Here is a 21,545-nt window from a genome sequence, read left to right as displayed (position 1 = left end):
ACTTTATTTTAAATTCAGATTATTTAACTCTCTGATGTTTGAGATTAAACAGAAAAGAAATGGAAATATAATTATGGATCAAATTAAACATTTATTCCTTGTGTGAACAACAATGAAATCATAGTACTGCATGATGCTTTGTTTTCAAACCTGTGATCAATCCTGTATTTTATATAATAAAAATATACTTTGTTCTCTCAGCATTTCTGGCCAGTATCTGTGGACTCTCCTGGTGGATGAAAAAAAACCAATTTCAAAACAGAAGGCTTGGATCTTAACTTTGCTTTCCCAAGCAAAATAAGTAATATTCTTGCTACTGGGTTTTCTTGGGTATGTTATTTATCCGTCTCCCAGAATTCTCAAAGCTTTGTTCTGGTGGTTTAAGAAAATTTACAGTTAGCACTGAAGGTGACCTTTGTTGAAATTATTCTCTCTTTCAAAGGAAAGGAAAAGTATCTTGGGACCTTTTTTATGAGACAATTCACAACTCAGTTCTACATTATTATGTATTACCGTATAACTACAGTACTTGATTTCCTGTTGGAGGAGAACATTTTCAGTGATAGTAAAAATCATAGTCTGTTACATAGCTTATTTTCCCCCCCACATAGATATATCAAGTCTGTGTTTTCAGCCTTGGCATTTTTTTTTATTTTTTTTTTTCAAATTTAAACATTTTAATGGATTATAGGAAAGCAAATAGTAAGACCTTGGCAATTTTAAGATGTGTGGACAAGTTGGAGAACTCTGAGCATTGGTACATATTTGTTTACCTTATTTGCCATTTTGTGGGCTCCTGAAATTTCCTCCACCTCATAGTTCATATCATTGTATTGTATCATACATTTCAGGAAAGAGCCTTGGTCTCCCTGACCAGAAATACAAAAAACACAAACATTGCTTCTTAAAAAACAAAGTGATCATAAAAAAGAATACACAGTTGTGCTATTTTCCATAAGAAGGAATGCATTTTTTTTCTCTAGAAACAAACTGATAATACCTCTACATTTCTAGCAACAGTGCATCGGTGGTTAAGTATACAGACAAGGGTCTTATAGAATTAATGGAAATATTTGGGGCCACCAAATGCGGAATTTAAGTTTTACCAACAACCCTTTCAACAGATAGGAAACTAAAAAAGTAAACTTTGTTAAAAAAAACTGGATTCTGTTCATGGAGAAATCTCTGAGATTCAGGAGGATGGAAAAAAGGAATCTATTTTTTCTTTGACTGAGGATTGGAAAATATGGGCAAAAATATTAGAATGTAGCATAAGCAGATTGGTTTGAGGGGAACAGCAAGTTCCTTAGCAAATAGTAGCAAATTTACTGTAGTTCGTTTAATGCATCCAGTAATTACTCAACATAATGAACTGTGCAAATAAACAGTTCTCGAACTGAACTGTTCTATATTTCAAAATATCAATACATAATGCCATAATTTCTAAATCACAGACCAGCGAAATGATATACAATCTGTATCACTTTCGAGAAGCAGAATCACTTTGCTCCTAGTTTGTAGATCTCTAAGGCTATCTGGAGTTCTATATAAAAGTGATTCCTGTACACACTCAATGTTTAAACTGAGCTACCAGCTTGCATACAAATTCCTAAACCCACTTAAGACCAAACTCATGACTTTCTTTCACAACCTCCCAAAATCACTTCCCAGTTTTCTGGCAATCTTGCACGGCCGCTGATATAAAATCTGTTAAATCTGTAGTATAGATGGCACCTGTAGTTACAATAGAGGTGCCTGTCATCTAACTAATATTTGTTACAATTCCTGCAGTTTTGAGGAAAATAGCAGTAGTTCTCGCAAAAGTTAAAGTATTAATTCTTCACTGATAAACAGCAGGAACATTCTACTTATCCTGACTTTTAAAAGAAGTGAACCACTCTATCATAAGAAGAAACAAGAATGACCTTAAGTAAAAAGAATACCACAAATAAAATAACTTCAATAAAATAACTCACTGTTTTAGAGCAGTGTTTTTCAACCACTGTGCCGTGGCACACTAGTGTGCCGTGACATAGTGTAAGGTGTGCCGTGGGAAAAACACCTTATATATAGTCAATATAGGCACAGAGTTAAATTTTTTTAACATTTTCTAATGGTGGTGTGCCTTGTGATTTTTTTCATGAAAAAAGTGTGCCTTTGCACAAAAAAGGTTGAAAAACACTGTTTTAGAGCGCCAGCATCTGCAATACACTGCCTTAGTGTGACAGAGATCCTCGATGTTGATTTCGTTTACTACTTTGAGATTATCCTGGATGTTGAGATTAATCAAGTTGTCCTTCTGCTATTTCTTCTTGGGAAGGAATGAGCAAATAGCAAGATATACCAGCATAGCAAGGACACCCAGGAAAAGCAATAACCGCAGCCATTCTGAAACTGAGCACATGCCACAACCATATTATAGAGCAATATTCTGCAGGAACACATTTCAACCTCATCCTTCATCACCAAGTGCTTTTGTTTTAAGAACAGATTACAAACTCATGCAGCAGTTTCACACTATTCTGATAAGATGTATGTAATTGGCAGTACTAAATGCAAAACAGTGACACCCAATAGAAAGCAAGAAGGCTATGATGACAGGAAGCCTTGCTGTTATGGTCACTCCATGGATTATTTGTAATGTGTAATGTGGATTTATTATTTTGTTAAATCATCCACTTATTAGTGTTTCCTTCCTAGATGGGTTTACATAATAAAGGAACATAAAAGACTAAAATGTATTGGGGAATTCGGGGTTGAACATGTTAAGGGAAAATACACCTTAACATGTTGTGTTAACCAGACTATCCACACCAATGTTTATTAGTATAAACCATACCAGACCTTATATTCTGATGTAACCTTAATCAATTTTAATCACGATTACCGCCAGTACATGTTGTCATGCTTGATTTGGCTTTTTTTTCTTCCCTCCCCCAATTTACAGAATGAAAGATTGGAGGGGAAAGGATTACAAGAGAGTAAACTACAAGGTGGGAAATACATTGGGATGTTTTTATAGCATGCTTGTGGCTGTTGGAACCGGTGCATTGCTTTCGATGTATATTCTCCATTGTGTTCCATGTTTATTCCCTTGTGATCTCTTCCTCTCCAATTAATGTATATACAAACATTAATTCCATTCTTGATTCTCCCAGTACCAGGATTAGCATTCCAAAGGATATGGGGAGTGGCTAGGAGGAAACAAAACAATGTGTGAAACAGATTAATCTTGTCAGTTTTGAGCCAGAAAGCACAATTTTGGTCACATAACTATATGCATCTACTATACAAACTGCTTTGCTTAATAACAAAGGTGCTGGTCCCAATTGTGGCCACGAAACAAGGACTTCATGTACAGTACTTCTAGTACAGCATTTTGAATTGAGACAGATATTTCCCTCTGTCAGACAGTCACATATCCTCTGCAGAGAACAGATACAAATTGCAAAATGATAGCCCAATTTAAGTATGAAAAGCAGAGTCATTTGGGGATGATATGGTAAATTGTAGTAGAATTCTTTGGAATAGAAACAGGAAATGAGAGCAGGAAAATATAACTATAACACAATGCAATGCCAAAACTAGCAAGTGTTTCCTGCTTCTTCATCTTGCATCAAATGAAGTGGAAATCAATTTTTCCATTTTCTGCTGAAGCCCAACATTAATTAACAAGGAAGAAATAAGAAAGGAAAATATAAAAACAGATCATCAAAGTTGCTTGCTGTACAAAGACACTCTATATAATATGTCAAAAAAAGATGCAGTATATTCTTCCAAGTTGTATTTTGCTGCTGTTTTCTTTTGTCCACATAACAAGCTAAAAGGGGGCCAAATAATTTGTAATTTAGCATATTTTTGTTTCATTACTTTAATGTGTAAACAAAATGGGGAAAAAGCCAAATGAAAAGTCAAAAACAGATCAGAAACAAGAAAAGAAACAAAAGCATGTTACATTTACATAATAAATCATTCCACTTAGATTTTAAACGTATTACACCCTAACCTCACAGAATAAATATTAAGATTTTCCAATAAATTGATAAAAATCAAGTTTATAAATAGAAAGGGAACATAGCATCTTTCCAATAATGTCATCTTCACCCTTGTTCAATAATCTGTAATTCTTTTTATAAAAATACATTCCAAGTTTTTGGCATGATTTAAAAGTAGGTTTACTCCTTTAAACCATAACAATTTCCCAAAAACTCACTTACTGATAATAAAACCATAACTGGGCTAAAGTGAGTCAAGCCCAATAAGATGGCAGCTAGACACAGAAGAAAGCTAGATTTTTTGTTTCTTTTATTTGAGGTACAGAATTGTGAGATAATGCAGGGACTATTTTAGGAAAGGAAAGTAGAATGGAAAATCATCTGGAGCCAGGTTGCCTACCACATTTCTATTGAATACATAATCATCAGCCCAAAATAGTTCTGCTGAAGTTGATCAGAAATATTCTCCTTTGATGATTATATGTCATATCATGGGTCAAAGTATCATAAATAAAAACCATAAATTTAATCAAACCTTTTGTACCATTCTACTAGTATTGATACGCTACTGATTTTATACTTACTGAAGAACCAGAAGCAATTTTATGAAACCACATCTAACATGAATACACAAAGGGGTCACTCTAGAGTGAGAGCAAAGGATTGATCCACCTGCTTCTAGAATGCGCAGATCTTCCTCTGGCATTGCCAGAGCTGATTATATTAGAGTTTTACAGGAAAATATTTTATATGTGATACCCCTTCTTACTGTACCTTGAAATTTTCTACTGTTACCCAAAAATCTGTTATTGCAAAGTAACTGCACAATGCTTTTTGAGCAATAGCCTTTCATGGAAGTATCATTTTACCTCATGGCCAATTTGCTAGACTAACGTAAGAAAACATTGTCTTCTGGGAGCAGCATCTCAGGCAGGGATAGGCTTCTCTATCTACTGTAACTGTGCCAGCAACAAATATCTAGCCTGATGCAAGAGCACATATGAATGGAACAGGAAGAAGAGGCAAATAAGACAATAAACTTATGGACCTGAAGGTAAAATTTCCATATGAAATTGCTACAGGAGAGTCTTCTGTTCTTCACAAACTGATAGATAGAATTTCCAAAGTTGTTCCACATTCAAGCTTTGGATCATGAAAGCCACAAACAAACCACAATGATGACACCACAACACTATGATTCAAATCCTAACCTTTTGTATTTGCATGTTGGATGCAGGTAGATTAAGTCATGTGTTTCTATCAAAAAAAGCACATTTTGACATTCTCCCTTCAGCATGGAAGCCTAAAAGACAACCTGCCATCACTCAGGTGTGGATTTCTTCACCATAAGTAAATCAGTGGTTCACCAGGGACCCCCTTTAAATACCATGGCCACAGACACCCCCCCGCCCGCAGATTTAAGATTTAAATCATAACATTTCCTCAAGCCTGTGATGATATTGTGGCCTCCAGAGATCCATGGACCACAGATTGAGAACCACTATGGTAAATCACTGTATTTCAATTTGTGACTTCATGTCTTGTTTCAAGCCAGCCATAAGGTTTAAATTAAAAAAAATAGGCATTAAGAAACTGTGTGGACCAACTGTTCCAACTATTAAAAAATTACCTGAATGAGATGACCTACTTTTAAATAAAATTATTAAAATATCTCAAAAGAGATATTAGACAAACATTAGTCGGTAATTGATTATAATTAATAATTACTAATGCATCTTATAATCAGATTCTAAAATACTATTTATATTATTTCTATTCTTAGCAAACAATTGTATTTTCCAGATCATGCATTGCTGATCCTGAAAAAAATCCACAGAGCTATAGTTTGTTTAAATAATAATATGTGGTTTATTTAATGACCACAAAGTTATAAACCACCCACAAATTATATTGACACAACATGCTAAACCACAAGCCATTACTTCATTTTATCAATAGAAAATAATAGTTGTAATTCAGGGCTTTTTCAGGGTTCAGGATACTATAAAGGCTAATTTGGAGTAACGTGCGAAGCCCAGGCCAAACGAGCCCCGAGGCTGTTTAGCGAGATGAGTCCAAATCCAGTCCACCATATGCTATTTCTGAAGAGAAGCCTATAGTCTTGTGAACGCCCGACGAGAATACAGCCAGCTTGTTTTTCTGAGAAGTATAAATCCTCCCCCACCTGAGATTTCCTTCCCTCAAATCCACAGATTTATGATGCGATGGAGATTCTTAGCCATCCAGGACATGGTTGTCCCAAAAGCGCTTTTCCAAAAGGCCACTGACCTTTCTTGGTTGTTTTCTTGAAAACTTTTAACTTCTCATCCAACTGAAGAAGCTTCTTGGATGGAAAAACAAACCATTTTCAAAGCAAAAAACAACAACAAAGGAATGCCAGTTGCCTTTTGGAAAAGCATCTTTGCACCCACAGATCTAGGCTTGATTTCACCATAATCCCCAGCCAGAGCTCTAAATTATAGGAGTCTGTCTTAAACCAGGAACAAATTAAGAGCAGATGTCATTTTAGGAGTGGAAGTTTGTCTATCCCAAAAACATAAATATCAAACTGAGGGTGAAGTCAGGAGGAGTTAATTCCAATATGTATAAGTATGATTTCATTGAGATTTGTTCCAAGATAATGAGCATAGGGGTTCAGCTAGAGTTCTACAATTCCATCATTCAGAAGAAACTTGCCCTCGGTTTCTTGATTTCTCAAGAAAATATATTTAGGAAAGTTAGTTTTCTATTTTTCTTTTTCTTTTGAAGTATTGTACAACTCCTTCATAGCACTTCATGAACTCTGGCACATACTCTCTGGACTAATGATTTAGAGGATATCATTAATGGTGATATTTTTTTAAAAAAATTGTGTTATCATGTTTCCTTCCTTCATGAAATAGTTATGAAAAGCAAAGTTGGAGAAATAAAATGATCTTGCATCTAGGTGTATGGTTTCTGTTAAGCCAAAATCAAAACTTATAGTAAAGGGGACAAAATGTTATCTTTGGAAATCTGTGGGATTAAAATAGAAGATAATTCCAATGCAGCTTTATTGCTTAAAGAGCACCTGTTGTTTTAAGGACAACACATTGCTTATTTTTTAATGTCAATAATAGTGTTTGTCTCAACATTTAAAGAGCTCAATGTTCATTTTTGTTTAGACAAAAGGCTTATGACTTTTATCTATTTAGTAAAAAAAACACTGAAATGAATAAGAATTTAAAAGTTCCAACAAACAACGAAGTCCTTTAATTTTCCTTTAATTATAAGATTTATCTCTGCCTCAATCTATGATTTAGATGGGAGTCCCCAATCTATGGATATTCTAGGAATTTTTTAAAAGATGGATTAATAATAAATAATACTTTTAATTGGCTTGACTGGAAATGACAAGAAACAAGTCTGTGGTTTTATCCTTGAATCTATGAATCTGAACAATAATTCTTTTTATTGGTTTGTTGCATTTGTTTTTCCTGCAGTGTCATGCTTTATTCATTAATTCTTCATCTCTCTTTCTTTTTTCTCTCTCTTAAACTCTTGCTGGTCTTGACACAAAGGTAGAGTATCAAAGGCTTCTTAAAAAATTCAAAATACAAATTGCAAGATACCATGACAACCTGTAACGCGTAGTTATGTAACTCCTTTTTGTCCTTCCTGTTATGCCTGTGAAAGAGATCATACTGTGCTGGCAGAAAAATAAGTTCCCATCGTGTTTATAAAAACTTTAAAAATTCAAACATAGCTAGACCAGGGATGTGTGTAGAGTATGTTTGTCTTATTATTTTCATACTTAAATACATGCATTTAGAAAGTCATCAGGATTTATTTAAGTATTACTATTAACTGATTAATTTTCAATCCCAAACACCTCCATTTTTTTTAAAAGAAAAAGTGCTTTCACTAAGAGTGGCATGCCATTTTCCTACTTTTAATTGGCTTGCCTGGAAGCCTTTGAAGGAGCCTTGAAAAATGTGGAGCATGAGGACAGAATGCTTCCCTGTTGAAATAACTCTGAAATTATTCCCATTACGGGGAAATATTTTTGTTACCAATAAACATTCAAGACAAGGCCGAAGGCAGAGTTAAGGCCAACTTTGGTTTTTCTTCCATAAACACAATGGGCTTTTGACCATATTACAGAAACCATGCCTAAGGCCTGGAGGGATCCAGTATTAGTGGGGAAAAGCCAATGGGGCTCAAGGGGCAGGAAACAGCATGGGGCATCTTGTTTGGACATGTGATGATGCGTCCAGAAAAAATATATAAATATTCTGGTATGCATTACATGCTAGAGGTTATAATGGATAGTAGAGATCAAATTTATATTCTTCTAGTAAATAAGTGCTCGTGATTGATCATGCCTTCTGTGGAAACTGTTTTGTGTAAGCAAGACTTCCAAATGTGTGTATACTCCAAAAGTTGGGACTAAAGAAAGTTGCCGCCTTATTTTGATATTAACTCTTGTAGGACCTTGGAAAGAGGTCTCACACTAAATGACTACAGCACACAAATAATTTTGTTAAGCCAACTTTATTGGTTACACTATAGCAAGATTTTGGTAACACATACACTGTTCCCACCTACCCTCCAAACCTTACCAGAGTAGCTGCTCAATAAAGGGACTGGAAAATATGAGTTGAAGACAAGGCTAAATAGAAGATAGGTAGATTTAATAACAACAGTGAAAGACCTAAAAGCCAAGTTGAAGAGGAAATCATTTTGAGAAGATCTACCCATATAGTTACTAGAAAGTGACACATGTTTTGATAGCAACTAAACAATTTCTATTTTATTGATTTAGACGAAATATGTATTGTTTATTTCATGTATACAGACATTTTATTTACTATCTTATTTAATCTTCACACAATTTCAGCATTTTTATTTGCATTGATAATGAATGGCAGATCAGGTAACATACAGTCGTCATCCCCCCCCCCCCAAATTACATATTGTGTCCTTATGATTTCAATTACAAGCAAACAATTGCTGTGGAGTTTAGCAATTTTACTTCCAGGCTGAAAAGATAAAACATCGACCAAAAATGTAACAAAACAGAAACTTGCCTGAAGTGTTTGTTTTTAACAGGAGAACTCAGAAGAATAGCCCAAATCCAGGTCAGGGATGTCAGGCAGAAATCAAGAGGTTCAAGATTTCTTACACAATAGGATTTAGAGTCACTCAGTTCAAAATGTTTGCTATAAGGCAAGGATTTTTTTTTTACGTAGAAGTGATGTTTTATTTATTTATTCAATTTCTGCAGCTGCCCAACTCAACTAAGTGACTCTGGGTGGCTTACAATTCAAAAGTTATTAAACAATTAAAAACATTAAAATAATAAAAATACCCACAAAATAAATAAGTTCAAATATCAGATTATCAATAAACTAATCATAAAGCCAAGTATCAGGGCCCTTAATACATTCTAAGTCCCAGATGCAAGTACATAGCCAAATTTTTAAAGCTTTGCAAAAAAGTCAATAGGGTTGGGAACTGTTCTAATCTCCCAGAACAGAATATCCCATAAGGCAGGGGCTACAGCAGAAAAAAATATCTGCAGCATGTCCAATCTGTTGGACCAGATTGGATGGATGGAAAACCTAGAAAAAAGATGGTAACTTGGTCTTTTGCATGTAACTCACTGGCTGGCTGGATGCTAGATGTAGAGGTAGATGGCGTCACTAAAAATAAGTAATATACTTGGCACTGGATTTTACCTTGTGTATTTCATTTATCAATCTCCCAGAACTCTTGAAGTTTGTTCTGGTCGTTTGAGAATGGTTTGAAAATAGCACTGAAGGTGGCATTTCTTGAAGTTATTCTCTCCTTCAAAGGAAAACTACATTGGGATCTTTTTTATGAGACATCTCACAACTCAGTTCTTCGTCATTATTTAACACTGAAAATTATCTAATTTCCTGTTATGTTGGAAGAGAACATTTTCAGTAATAGTAAAAATCATAGTAGGTAACTGGCTCATTGGCTTAACTACCCACATTTTTTTTCCTTACGTAGATATATCAGTGTTTTTTAACCTTGGCAATTTAAAATGTGTGGACTGGCTGAGGAATTTTGGGAGTTGGTACATATTTCTTTACTTTGTCATTTTGTAACCTGCTGGAATTTCTTTGTTAATAGTTCATATAGTTGTCCAGTATCCTACATTTCAAGAAAGATCCTTGTTTCCCATGATCAGAAATATAAAAAATGCAAACACTGATTTTTAAAAAACAAAGCGATCATAGAAAATAATACTCAGTTGCGTGTTTTTCTTTAAGCGGAAATGCAATATTTTTCTCTAGAAAGAAACTGATAGTAAGCATTTGTATATTTCTAGCATATGGTTAATAGCAATATCAATAGTAATAGCAGTAGACTTATATACCGCTTCATAGGCCTTTCAGGCCTCTCTAAGCGGTTTACAGAGAGTCAGCATATTGCCCCCAACAATCTGGGTCCTCATTTTACCCACCTCGGAAGGATGGAAGGCTGAGTCAACCCTGAGCCGGTGAGATTTGAACCGCTGAACTGCTGATCTAGCAGTAGCCTGCAGTGCTGTATTTAACATTCTTTGACAATGTCAAAGAATGTTTTTATTTCAGCCCATTTCTTCAACAGAACAAAGTTGGTATGCACCTCAATCTAGCATCATTTGCTGTTCCCTTATTTGTTTGCCTGGGTCCTTTGAAGCAATTCATATTTTCCAGAACATACAGCTTAATACTATGTAAAATGTGGACCATGTTCACCTAATGTTACTCTTGCACATGGGAATCTGATCTTAACTATGTACAAGATGTACAGGTAGATTGGATATACAGACCAAGAAGAATGGGAAACTATGGGGGAACGCATTAGATTATTTGAAATTCAGAGTGCTATACTGTTCATGTAGCATGAACTAATTTGTTAAGAGAAGAGCTAGTTAAGTAGCAAATATGTTAATTACTATAGTTCATTTAATGCAGCCAGTTATTACTCAACATCATGAATTTTGCAAATAAAATAGGCAGTTCTCAGATTGAATTGTTCTATATTTCAAAGGCTATCTGGAGTTCTGTATAAAAGTGATTCCTGTACACACTCAATATTCAAACTGAACTACTGGCTTGCATGCAAATTCCTAAACCCACATAAGACCAAAATCATTACTATCTTTGACAACCTCCAAAAATTCCAAGTTTTGTGGCAATCTGGGAGTACAACTGGTTTAAAATCTGTTAAATCTGTAGTGTTGATACCCTGTAGTTAGAATAAAGGTCTGTCTGTGTGTGTGTGTGTGTCTGTCTGTCTGTCTGTCTATCATTTGTTAGAATTTCTGCACTTCTGGGAAAAATAATTCTGCTATGATCACAGAGCATAGATATAGTACATTTTTGTCATATAAAACACATCACCAAACATCTAGCACAAAGTATAAATTTAATATAATCTAAAAATATACTAAAATATAACCCTATGATTATTACAAGATTGAAACTCTGACATATACATATACAAGTGGACTTCCCGTCAGTCACAGCATATTTAGGAATTTGCTAGACTTCTTTTTTCCTGAGTATTAAAGGGCCCACATTATCTCCCGTTGACTCGTTGTGTTTGTTGTGAGAGCCATCACAGACAGGGAACTGAAACAAAAACGAACAGACCATAAGTAGGTGACCTGGAATGTTAATGGTTTTGGGATTATAACTGAGATTAAGAGACAGGTTACCCTTAAATACATTAATAAACACAATACATACTCAGATGAGGTTGGTATCACCAAGGATAAGAAGTATCCAAAATGTAAATTGAAATCTAAATGACTAAGTGGTCTTTATACATCACAAATACTAAGAGACATTGAACAAATTCAGCATCTAATGTGTATGCTTTAAAACAATGGCTTAAACAGGAATGAGAAGTGGTCAGAAATGAACAGCTACAAATATATTCTGTCCAAAATCTATTCCTATTTAGTTTAACCTCAACAATTGGCTTGGCTCGGCATATGTTAAGGTATAAAGTATGGTTTAAAAATCACAATAGGCTTGGTTCAAAATATCTACATTACTAAACCACATTACTTTGAGATTTCAATTGGTGGATTCTGCTTAGTGTAATCCATATTAAAAGAATTGAGTCATAGTTGCCAATTTGAACACGTCAAATTATAAATAACAAGATCATAATATTATTTGGCTCTATATCCAAATTCAGTTATGGTTTATTATCAGATGGCATAACAAGACATGATTTATAACAGTTGTCCTAACCATGGAATGGCATGCTAATTAAAATGGACAAATCATAGCTGCTGTTCTTCTCCAGTAAATTCACCCTCGCAGTTCAGCAACATGTCAGAAACTAAAGGAAAGCAAAGAGCTTTAAAATCATGGTAAACACATGAATTTGCCAAGCTACCAGGGCCAAGCTAGATGTCCATGCAATTTACGTGTTCACAAAAGCATATATAAAGCTCTCAGGCATCACTTTCGCAATGATCCTGGAGGACTATGGACAAAAATGTTTTTTCAGCTACAGAATAGATTTTAAAATGCAGGTATTTACTTGTTTCCCTGAAAACAAGACCTCCCCAGATAGTAAGCCCAATTGGGCTTTTGAGCACATGCGCTAAAATAAGCCCTCTCCTGAAAATAAGCCCTCCCCGAAAATATTGCAATGCAGCAGCAGCCATGAGGTGACCATGCTTGCCACCTCCTGCACCTCAAAAATAATATGACCTCCATGAAAATAAGGCCAAGTGCTTATTTTGGGGATGAAAAGGCAATAAGACACTGTCTTATTTCGGAGAAACACAATAGTACTAGTATTAATTCTTCACTAATGATAAATAGTTTGCAAGATCATTTTACCCTGAAGTGCACAATTGTGACCTATAAAAGCGAAGTTCTCTACATCATAAGAGACAAGAATGGCCGTAAGTAAAAAGGATATAGCAAATTCAATAAAACTACTCACTGTTTTAGAGCGCCAACATCTGCAGTACACTGCCTTAGTGTGACAGAGGTCCTCAATGTTGATTTCGTTTACTACTTTGGGATTCTCCTTCTGGATCTTGAGATTAATCAAGCTGTCCTTCTGCTGTTTCTTCTTGGGAAGGAATGGACGAATAGCAAGATATCCCAGCAGAGCAAGGACGCCCAGGAAAGGCAATAACCGCAGCCATTCTGAAACTGAGCACATGCCACAACCACATTATAAAGCAATATTCTGCAGCAAACCTTATACAAACATACACAAACATTTGTTTCCTTCTTGATAATTATACCAGTGCCAGGACTAGCATTCCAAAGGATTGGGAATGGTTAGAAGAAGAAAAAAATGTGTGGAACACATTAACCTTGCCAGTTTTGAGCCAGAAAACACACTTTCAGTCCCATAATTTTGTACTGTGCAAACTGATTCATTTAATGACAAAGGTGCTGGTCTCAATTGTGGTCACTAAACAAGGACTATCTGTACATCTAATACAGCGTCTTGAATGGGGACAGATATTCCCTTCTGTCAGGCAGTCACATATCCTCTGCAGAGAACAGATACAAATTGCAGAATGATGCCACCAATTTAAGTATAAAAAGTAGGGTCATTTTGGGATGACATGATACATTTCAGTGGAATTCTTTGGAACGGAAACAGGAAACGAGAGCAGGAAGGTATAATGAAGAGCACAATGCAATGCCAAATGTAACGAGTTATTCTTTCTTCATCTTGCATCCAAATCAGGTGGAAATCATTTTTTGCGCTTTCTGCTGAAGTCAAACATTAATTAATAAGTAAGAAGTAGAAAAGGAAAATATAAAAACAGATAATCCAAGTTGGTTTGTCATACAAAGACACTCTATATAGTACACCAAAAGAAGATACAGCATATCCCTTCAAGTTATATTTTGTGCTGCTTTCCTTTTGGTTCCCCATAATACATTGGATTAGGTAAACAAGGACCATATAGTTCATGGGCCAGCATATTTTTTGTTTCATTACTTTAATATTTAAATAAATGGGGAAAAAAGCTAAGTGAGGCTAATCACAAAGACAGATCAGAAAGAAGAAAATGTTTTTATATTTAAAATGTAGGCTTAGTATTTTAAACTATAACACCTTTCCATTTATGTCCTAATGCTGTGATGGCAAACCTACAGCACATGTGCCAGAGGTGGCATGCAGCGCCCTCTCTGATGGCATGTGAGCTGTTGCCTCAGTTCAGCTCTCCCACCGGCCAGCTGGTCTCGGCCATGCATGTGTGTGGGGCGGGACAAGTGGGAGTGTGTGTGCATGTGCAGGGAGTGGAGGCGTGTGGGGGTGTGCACATGTGTGGGAAGGGGGGGCATGCAGGGAACACATGCGTGTGAGGCAGGGCGCATGCACAGGGGACAAATGCGCATTGCATTTCGGGGATTTGGGTGCACACGCACACACACACATTTGGGCATGCACGCACACACTTTGGGCACTCGCTCTGGAAAAGGTTAGCCATCACTGTCCTAATGTTTTCCAAAATGTATCTTAACGGCAGTCTTTACTACAGAAAATACAATAGAATTATAGCTAAAAGGAGAGCCAAGGTGCTGCCATGCTATCAGAAAGTCCAATAACTGCTTTCTAAATGAGTTCAATGTTGTTGTTTGACTTTATGATTTTCATTCTGTGGAGAAATTAATGTAAAACTACAAGCTCAAAGAGAAAGCTGAAGTCAAGAAAACTGAAATTCCTGATACGATAGGCAAATTTAAACAAAGAAATTTAAACAAAGGGATTAATCATATACAGATATAAATATGGAGGGAGATAGAGATATAAAATCTTCCTACAATAACAAGATAGCAATAGCACTTAGACTTATATACTGCTTCACAGTGCTTTATGACCTCCTCTAAGCGGTTTAGAGTCAGCATATTCCTCCAACAATCTAGGTCCTCATTTTACCAACCTCAGAAGGATGGAACGCTGAATCAATCTTGAGTCGGTGAGAACCAAACTGCCAAACAGCTGGCAGCCAGTGATCAGCAGACATAGCCTGCTGTACTGAATTCTAACCATTGCGCCACTGCAGCTCGTAAGATACTACAGGAATGCTTCTATGTAAGAACAACAGCTTTCAAGTGATACTAATTTTTACATAATCATCTTAAGTGGCATTTTAATCATTTGTTTGTTGAGATAAAAATACACACAAAAACTAAAATCCTGGTTATTATCATTTGCACAGAAACATTAGAGCACATTAAAAGTTTTGATAAATTACAAAATTTCTACAAAATATCAATTAATATCGGTATAGAAAATAATTATAATCTGCATATAATAACTTGTGTTCATCTCTTACCACTGTTTTACTTGAAACCTCTATTTGCATAATAACAGATATAATGGTTCCATTATTAAATTAAAAATTAAAGGAAAAAAAGGACATATTGAACACCACATATTGATCCAATTAAAATAAAGGAATGAAAACCCCATTTCAGTTACAATTCAAAGCTCTTGTCCACTTCCAACAAAGCCATAAATTCTGATTTTGATTTTTTCCAAATGAATAAAGTATTTTTATAAAAAGTTTTAATCCCAATTTTATACTTTTTATAAATAACTCACAGTCGCAAATATCTAATTCTCCTTCCTCATCATGTTTTTTCCACAACAACCCTATTAGGTAGTTTGGGCTGAGAAAAAGTGATCAGCTCAAAGTTACCCAGTTAGTTTTCTTGCTTAAAATGGAATTAGAACGAAGTCTCCTGGTTTCTAGCCTACTAACTTAACCAATAGACCAAACTAGCTCTCAACAGAGATCAATCAATATTATCAAGAATTTGGCAAACATTTATAAAATCAGATTGAGTCGGACAGATTATTAATATGTCTTTAATATATGTGCTAGGACCATTAAATATCAATAAGAATCATTTATGTTGTATTTTATTCAATTACTTCATACAACACCACAGATTGAGTTTTTGACAAGTTGCAGGTAGAGAATATTATGTGAAGTCAATCACTGTCTTACAAGTCAGCATGTTGTTAGCCAGGCCATTGTGTTAATTCTTCAAATTGTTCATTAGTTTTATACAGCATGCCATATAGTCCAAGACACAATTACTGTGTCCTGAAACGTTTCCATTATTAGCCAAAAATCTGTTATGCAAAGTAACAGCACAATGCTTTTTAAAGAAACATCCTTCCATGGAAGCATAATCTTATCTCATGACCAATTTGCTAGGCTAATATCAGAAAACACCATATTCATATAGAGAAGCAGCGATAGGCTTCTCTGTCTACTATAATTGTATCAACAAGAGATATCTAGCCTAACACAAGAGCACACAAGAATGGAACAGGAAGAGGCAAATAAGCCAATAAAATTATGGGCCTGAAGGTGACCTTCCCTGTGAAATTGGGACAGGAGTCTTCTGTTCTTCACAAATTGATTGATAGAATTTCCAAGGCTGCTCTGCATTAATCAAGAAAGGCAGGTTGAACAAGATTCCTTTTCTCTCAAAGCATTTTATCCTCTACCCAATACTGGCTTTTCAACTGTGTTTATCACTTCTAACTAATTTTTAACTGTGTAGTTATGTAGAACCTACAGAGTCAATACCCTCATTTGAGTGATGTTTACTTATCTCTCCAAACCTCTGAATTTATTAGACATCTCAGCCTAGGAGCAGTTCATAGCTGGAAGCAAGATTTTTGAAAATGAAATAAAAACAGATATAAGAGATACGTTAGTTTAAGAAAACAAGCTCTGGGTAGACTTTCAAAATAAGCTTTAATCTGCTGAATGAATTAACTAATTTTCTGAGTTTGCACAATCAAGTCAATTTATTTCACACAACAACCAAAATTACCAAGGTTAAGCTAGCCAAAGCTATTATGTTGTGTATATACAGCTCCTAGATTTTGGGAGACCTACTTTGGCATGTTCTGTACATCTAAACCAATAGTTTTAAGAGAGGGAAAACAAGATTAATATGCCATTTGGTAGACACATTTACACAGAGGTATCCTTATCTCATGCGGTATCAAGAAAATTGATCATGCTCAGGCATGAAAGAGAAATGATCCTCCTTCTATTAACACAAGAAAGAGAACAAGTATTTGGCTTAAGAATAAGTTCACATACCTTTCCTCTCCTGTTACTGTCACAAGGCTTATATTGATCTCTTGTCTCCAACATGCATATTCCATTACATGCTATGATTGAGGAGGTTGCAGTGCACTGATGATGTTACCTAGTTTGTTAGTGAAACGTTTGCAAGAGAACCACCAAGAGAGAGCACCAAGGACTCCACAGTTCAATCCTGAGCTACAAATATTCTTTTATTGGTATCATATCCACTCTCCAGTGATGAATGATTTAGAAATATGAGAAATGAAAATATCACTCAGGACAGAAACATGCACAGAAAAAGAGCATCAGAGAGCCATTCATATAACCCACCATTGTAGGAATAAAAGAGGAGTTAATATAGAAAAAGTAACTTATCCCCACTGAAGAATGTTGCCTATACTTCATGGCATGGGACTGGGTTGCCTGAAGGATCGCCCATCCGCAATTGCATCTGCCTGCCCCCATTCAAGATGGCAGAAAGGGCAGGCATTGTCTGCTTGACTTGGCTGGTCCAAGGAGGTGGGCCTTCTCTGCCCCGAATGCCCTGCTTGTGGAACATTCTTCTCCTTTCAGAGTGAGATTAGTTCTCACTGCTAAGGTTTCATTAGTCTGTCAAGACCTGAATTGGAGCTCTCTTAAGATGGTTCTGGCATTGTGTTCAATCTACTCTCTTCTCTACTGTATGTTTGTCCTAATTTTTATACATTTATTTTTATTTAATGGTTGTACTTTATGCCACCCAAGTCACTTCATGGAAGATGGGTGACAATATAAATCTACTAAATAAACACTTTCTTGCAAAGTCTTTTGTATAATTTTATCAATCATCATTGCTTATGTTTTTTACTGCACTACATATAGTTCCCTGAGTGGCTTGAATGAACCATCAAAACAATTTAGATACAAACATAAACGTGTAAAATCAATATAGAGACAAGATACATGATTCAATAATCTTGGTTTCTACAAATATGATTTCTCTATTTACCTTTTGTTGTTTATAAATACACAACCCAATGATAGAGGACAAAATCTAAAGTAATCTATTTTAAAATCCTACCTATTAGCATTGGGAAAACATGAATCAGTATAATTCCTACACAATTTTTCTTTTATATATTATATAGAGGTTTCTCAAGTGGAAACTCTTGGTGATTGTAGAGGTTTTAGGAACAGAATGGAAATGATTTGCATTTGTCTTCTTCCAGGATATTTTCTATTCTACCTACAGCCCTAGAATTATCTACTACCTCCTTAATTAACTTATTTTTAAATCAAATTAATTTAATGCGTTATGGAACCACCCAACTCCTGAGTGAGTGGCCTACAATTTTTAAAATGCTTTATTTAGGATATACAGCTAGATCAAACTGCATTAATAACTTTAAAAAAAGATCAAGATGTTGTCACCTTCTGGGAAACTGTGTTATCTACAGAAGCATTTAAATGTGCCTAAAATTGCACTGTAAAACAGATGCTTTGGAATGTGTAATTAAAGAAGAAAATAACTCTAGAAATAAAGCTATTTTAAGATGTGAGTTTTACTATACGTAGTTGCAAACACAATGATGAAACGAACATGGCAACATAAAGACAACACTTGGAATATTGCATCCAGGTTTGGTCGCTACAATATAAAAAAGATGTTGAGACTCTAGAAAGAATGCAGAGAAGAGCAAAAAGATGATTAGAGGCTAAAACATATGAAGAATAGTTGCAGGAATTCTACTTTAATGAAAAGAAGGACCAGGCAGGGTTACATGATAGGAGTGTTCCAAAGCCTAAGGGGCTGCCACAAAAAAGAGGGCTCAACCTGTTCTTCAAGGCAGGACAAAAAGCATTGGATGGAAACTAATCAAGGAGAGAAGCAATCTACAACTAAGGAGACAATCAGATCATTGAAGGACTGGCCTGCAGAAGTTGTGGGTACTCACGAGGTTTTAAAGAAGAGATTGGAGAACCATTTATCTGAAATGGTATATGGGGTTTCCTGCCTGAGCAGGACTAGAGCAGGACCTTTCTAAGGTCCATTCTAACTCGGTGATTCCATTGGTTTCATGGATTGTTCCAAGCCAGTCATGAGGTTTTGGGTTTGGTTTTGTTTTTTTACAAAAAGAAACTAGCCATCAACGAATCACGTGCGAACCCAAGTGACCTTCTTCTCTGCTGCAATCCCAATTAGTAGCTGCAGAAAAGGGGGAATCCAGACGCTGCGCGCCCGTCTCGGAGGGAGCCTCACGTGTGTGGGGGAAACTGGGTACTGTAGTCCAGGGCAGCTGCAGGGCGCAGGCGGAGGGGGCTGCCTGACTCGGTCCCCATTGAATCCGACGGAATGGATTTTCGAACTGACTTTCTGCAAGCGTCCATTCTCTTAAGGCAAGCGGAGAGCGAAGGCGGCGGGGTGGGCGAGAAACGGCGACCTTCCTTATACGTCAGGCTTGTCCCAAGGAGGGGTCTCGTCTGTCACACACACAGGCACACAGACACACAGTGCCCCCCCTTTCCCAACCAGCCCGGCGCTGCCCCCCCCCCCCGCCAACTAACCTGTGAGCCTCAGGAAGCCGCCGACGCTCTCCGGCAGCGGCAGGCGCTTGAGGTAAGCAGGCAGCTGCACTTTGACGATGCGGGCCAAGCTATCCAGCACCATGGCGCCAGGCGAGGGTTCCGCGGGGCGGGGCTGGCGGCTGCTGGGCTGCTACCTCCGGCTCGCGCGGGGGACTTTCATGCCAGCCCCGGACTTTGCCCTTCTTTTTCCGCACAGAAGCAGTGGCTCCCCCGGCCTCGGAGCATGCGCGCCACCGAGGGGGCGGGAGGGGCCTTTCAAGGGAGGAGGGCGGAGCCGAAAACGAAAGCTACGGCTGGGTCGGTCGGCCGCCGCCTTTTTTCCCTCCCGCTTGTTCTTTCTGGAGAGTCCTTAATATAAGTACCGTCTCTACCTGACAAGACTTAGTTCCCTTCCTCAGCCCAGCTAAGGAGCTAGTGCTAACTTGGAGGTGAAGATCAGCCTCTTCCCCTTTGGAAAGAAGACGCTTCTTAGAAAATGCAATTTAAAAAATTGGAAGGTGCAGAGGATAGGAAAAAATTAAAAGAGAAAGAAGAATCTGAATATTACTCCGTATGGGATTTATGGTAAAATTGGCTAGAGGAAAGGAGTGGGGGGAGCAGGAAAGCAAAACAGAAAGGAAGGAAGAAACAAATTTTAAAAAAGTACAAAACCGGAATATGATTAAAAGATAGAAATACAAAATAGACCGTAGCAAATAAATAATAGGAAATCAATGCAAAACGATTCAAATGTAATAAAGGTTGTTGCACATAGAATATATAGAATGTTATATATAGAATGAAGAAAAAAGATGTATGAAATAATATAAATGCACACACACACACACACACACATACATATGTATATAAAGTTATAGCTATATAAGACTTATATGTATAGATAAAAGAATCACAATAGATATGTAAAGGAAGTGTAATGTGTTGCAAGGATGTGAAGTTTGCATAAACAAAATAAAAAAAATTTTTTAAAGGAAGGATGACGCTTTAACTATTTTGTCTAATGAGTTTAACTCAAATCTGAATTCTCATAGGGGATAATTCTACTATAAAATATTATTAGTGGATACACATATGCATAAAGATCCATAACAAGGCATACAAACAATGGCATGCTTAGGGTAACATCATCAAGCAAAAGACCAAGTTTAGCGAAGACTTGCAACTTTAAGACTTATAGATGAATGGCTGGAGAATTCTGGAAGTTGAAGTCCACAAGTCTTAAAAGTTGCCAAGATAGAAGACCTCTGCCTTAGTGCATCTTCCCCCCCACCCATCCTGTTTTCTACCTTAATAGACCAAACTGGCCTATTGAAGGACCAGGGAAGACACGAGAGAAGTGTCCCAATGTTTGAGGGGCTGCCATAGAGAGGAGGGGGCCAAGCTATTCTCCAAAGCTCCTGAAGGCCAGACAAGGAATAATGGATGGGAACTGACTAAGGCAGTGATGGGCAACCTTTTTGGCGTGGTGTGTCAAAAATCGGCAAAAAATCGAGCATAACTCGCGTTGTGTGTCACTTCGACAAAAACATAATTTTATAATAATCTTATAAAGGTGTAGCTTCCTGGAAATGTATTCCCTCCTTTCATCCTCACTTTTTCCCAAGAGCTGGGAATGATTAGTTTCAAAATGTCTATTTATATTCCACGTTCTGCTTACTACCGTTTCAGTACATAAAACGCAAAATGATCTGCCATTTTTTTCTATAATGCCATACATCTCGCTCCATGTCTCTTGAAAGGGTCGGCCACTGCCACTACCACTCCCTTTACTTAACCTTTGTTTTTTATTTTTTGGGTGCTCCATCAGTGGGCCAGTGACAGCAGATAGAATTATAGATAGCCAATTAGGGGTTAACTAGCCTAACAAGCTA

General features: G+C 36.6%; 1 protein-coding gene across 1 annotated transcript; it reads right to left on the bottom strand.

The window, feature by feature from the left end:
* Positions 1 to 8,512: 8,512 nt before the first annotated feature.
* Positions 8,513 to 19,885, bottom strand: LOC148043798 (CDGSH iron-sulfur domain-containing protein 2). The gene is made up of 3 exons (XM_087724169.1): positions 19,654 to 19,885; positions 12,963 to 13,177; positions 8,513 to 11,626 (listed from the first exon to the last, which is right to left on the bottom strand). Exons 1-3 carry the CDS (start codon positions 19,754 to 19,756, stop codon positions 11,537 to 11,539), a joined length of 408 nt encoding a protein of 135 aa, XP_087580295.1. The 5' UTR covers positions 19,757 to 19,885; the 3' UTR covers positions 8,513 to 11,536.
* Positions 19,886 to 21,545: the final 1,660 nt, after the last annotated feature.

This window comes from Thamnophis sirtalis, unplaced genomic scaffold (assembly GCF_051295495.1).
Source record: "Thamnophis sirtalis isolate CommonGarterSnake01/CBP01778 unplaced genomic scaffold, rThaSir2_p1.2 scaffold_10, whole genome shotgun sequence".
Lineage (NCBI taxonomy): Eukaryota > Metazoa > Chordata > Lepidosauria > Squamata > Natricidae > Thamnophis > Thamnophis sirtalis.
This window is presented reverse-complemented; position numbering and strand designations above follow the sequence as displayed.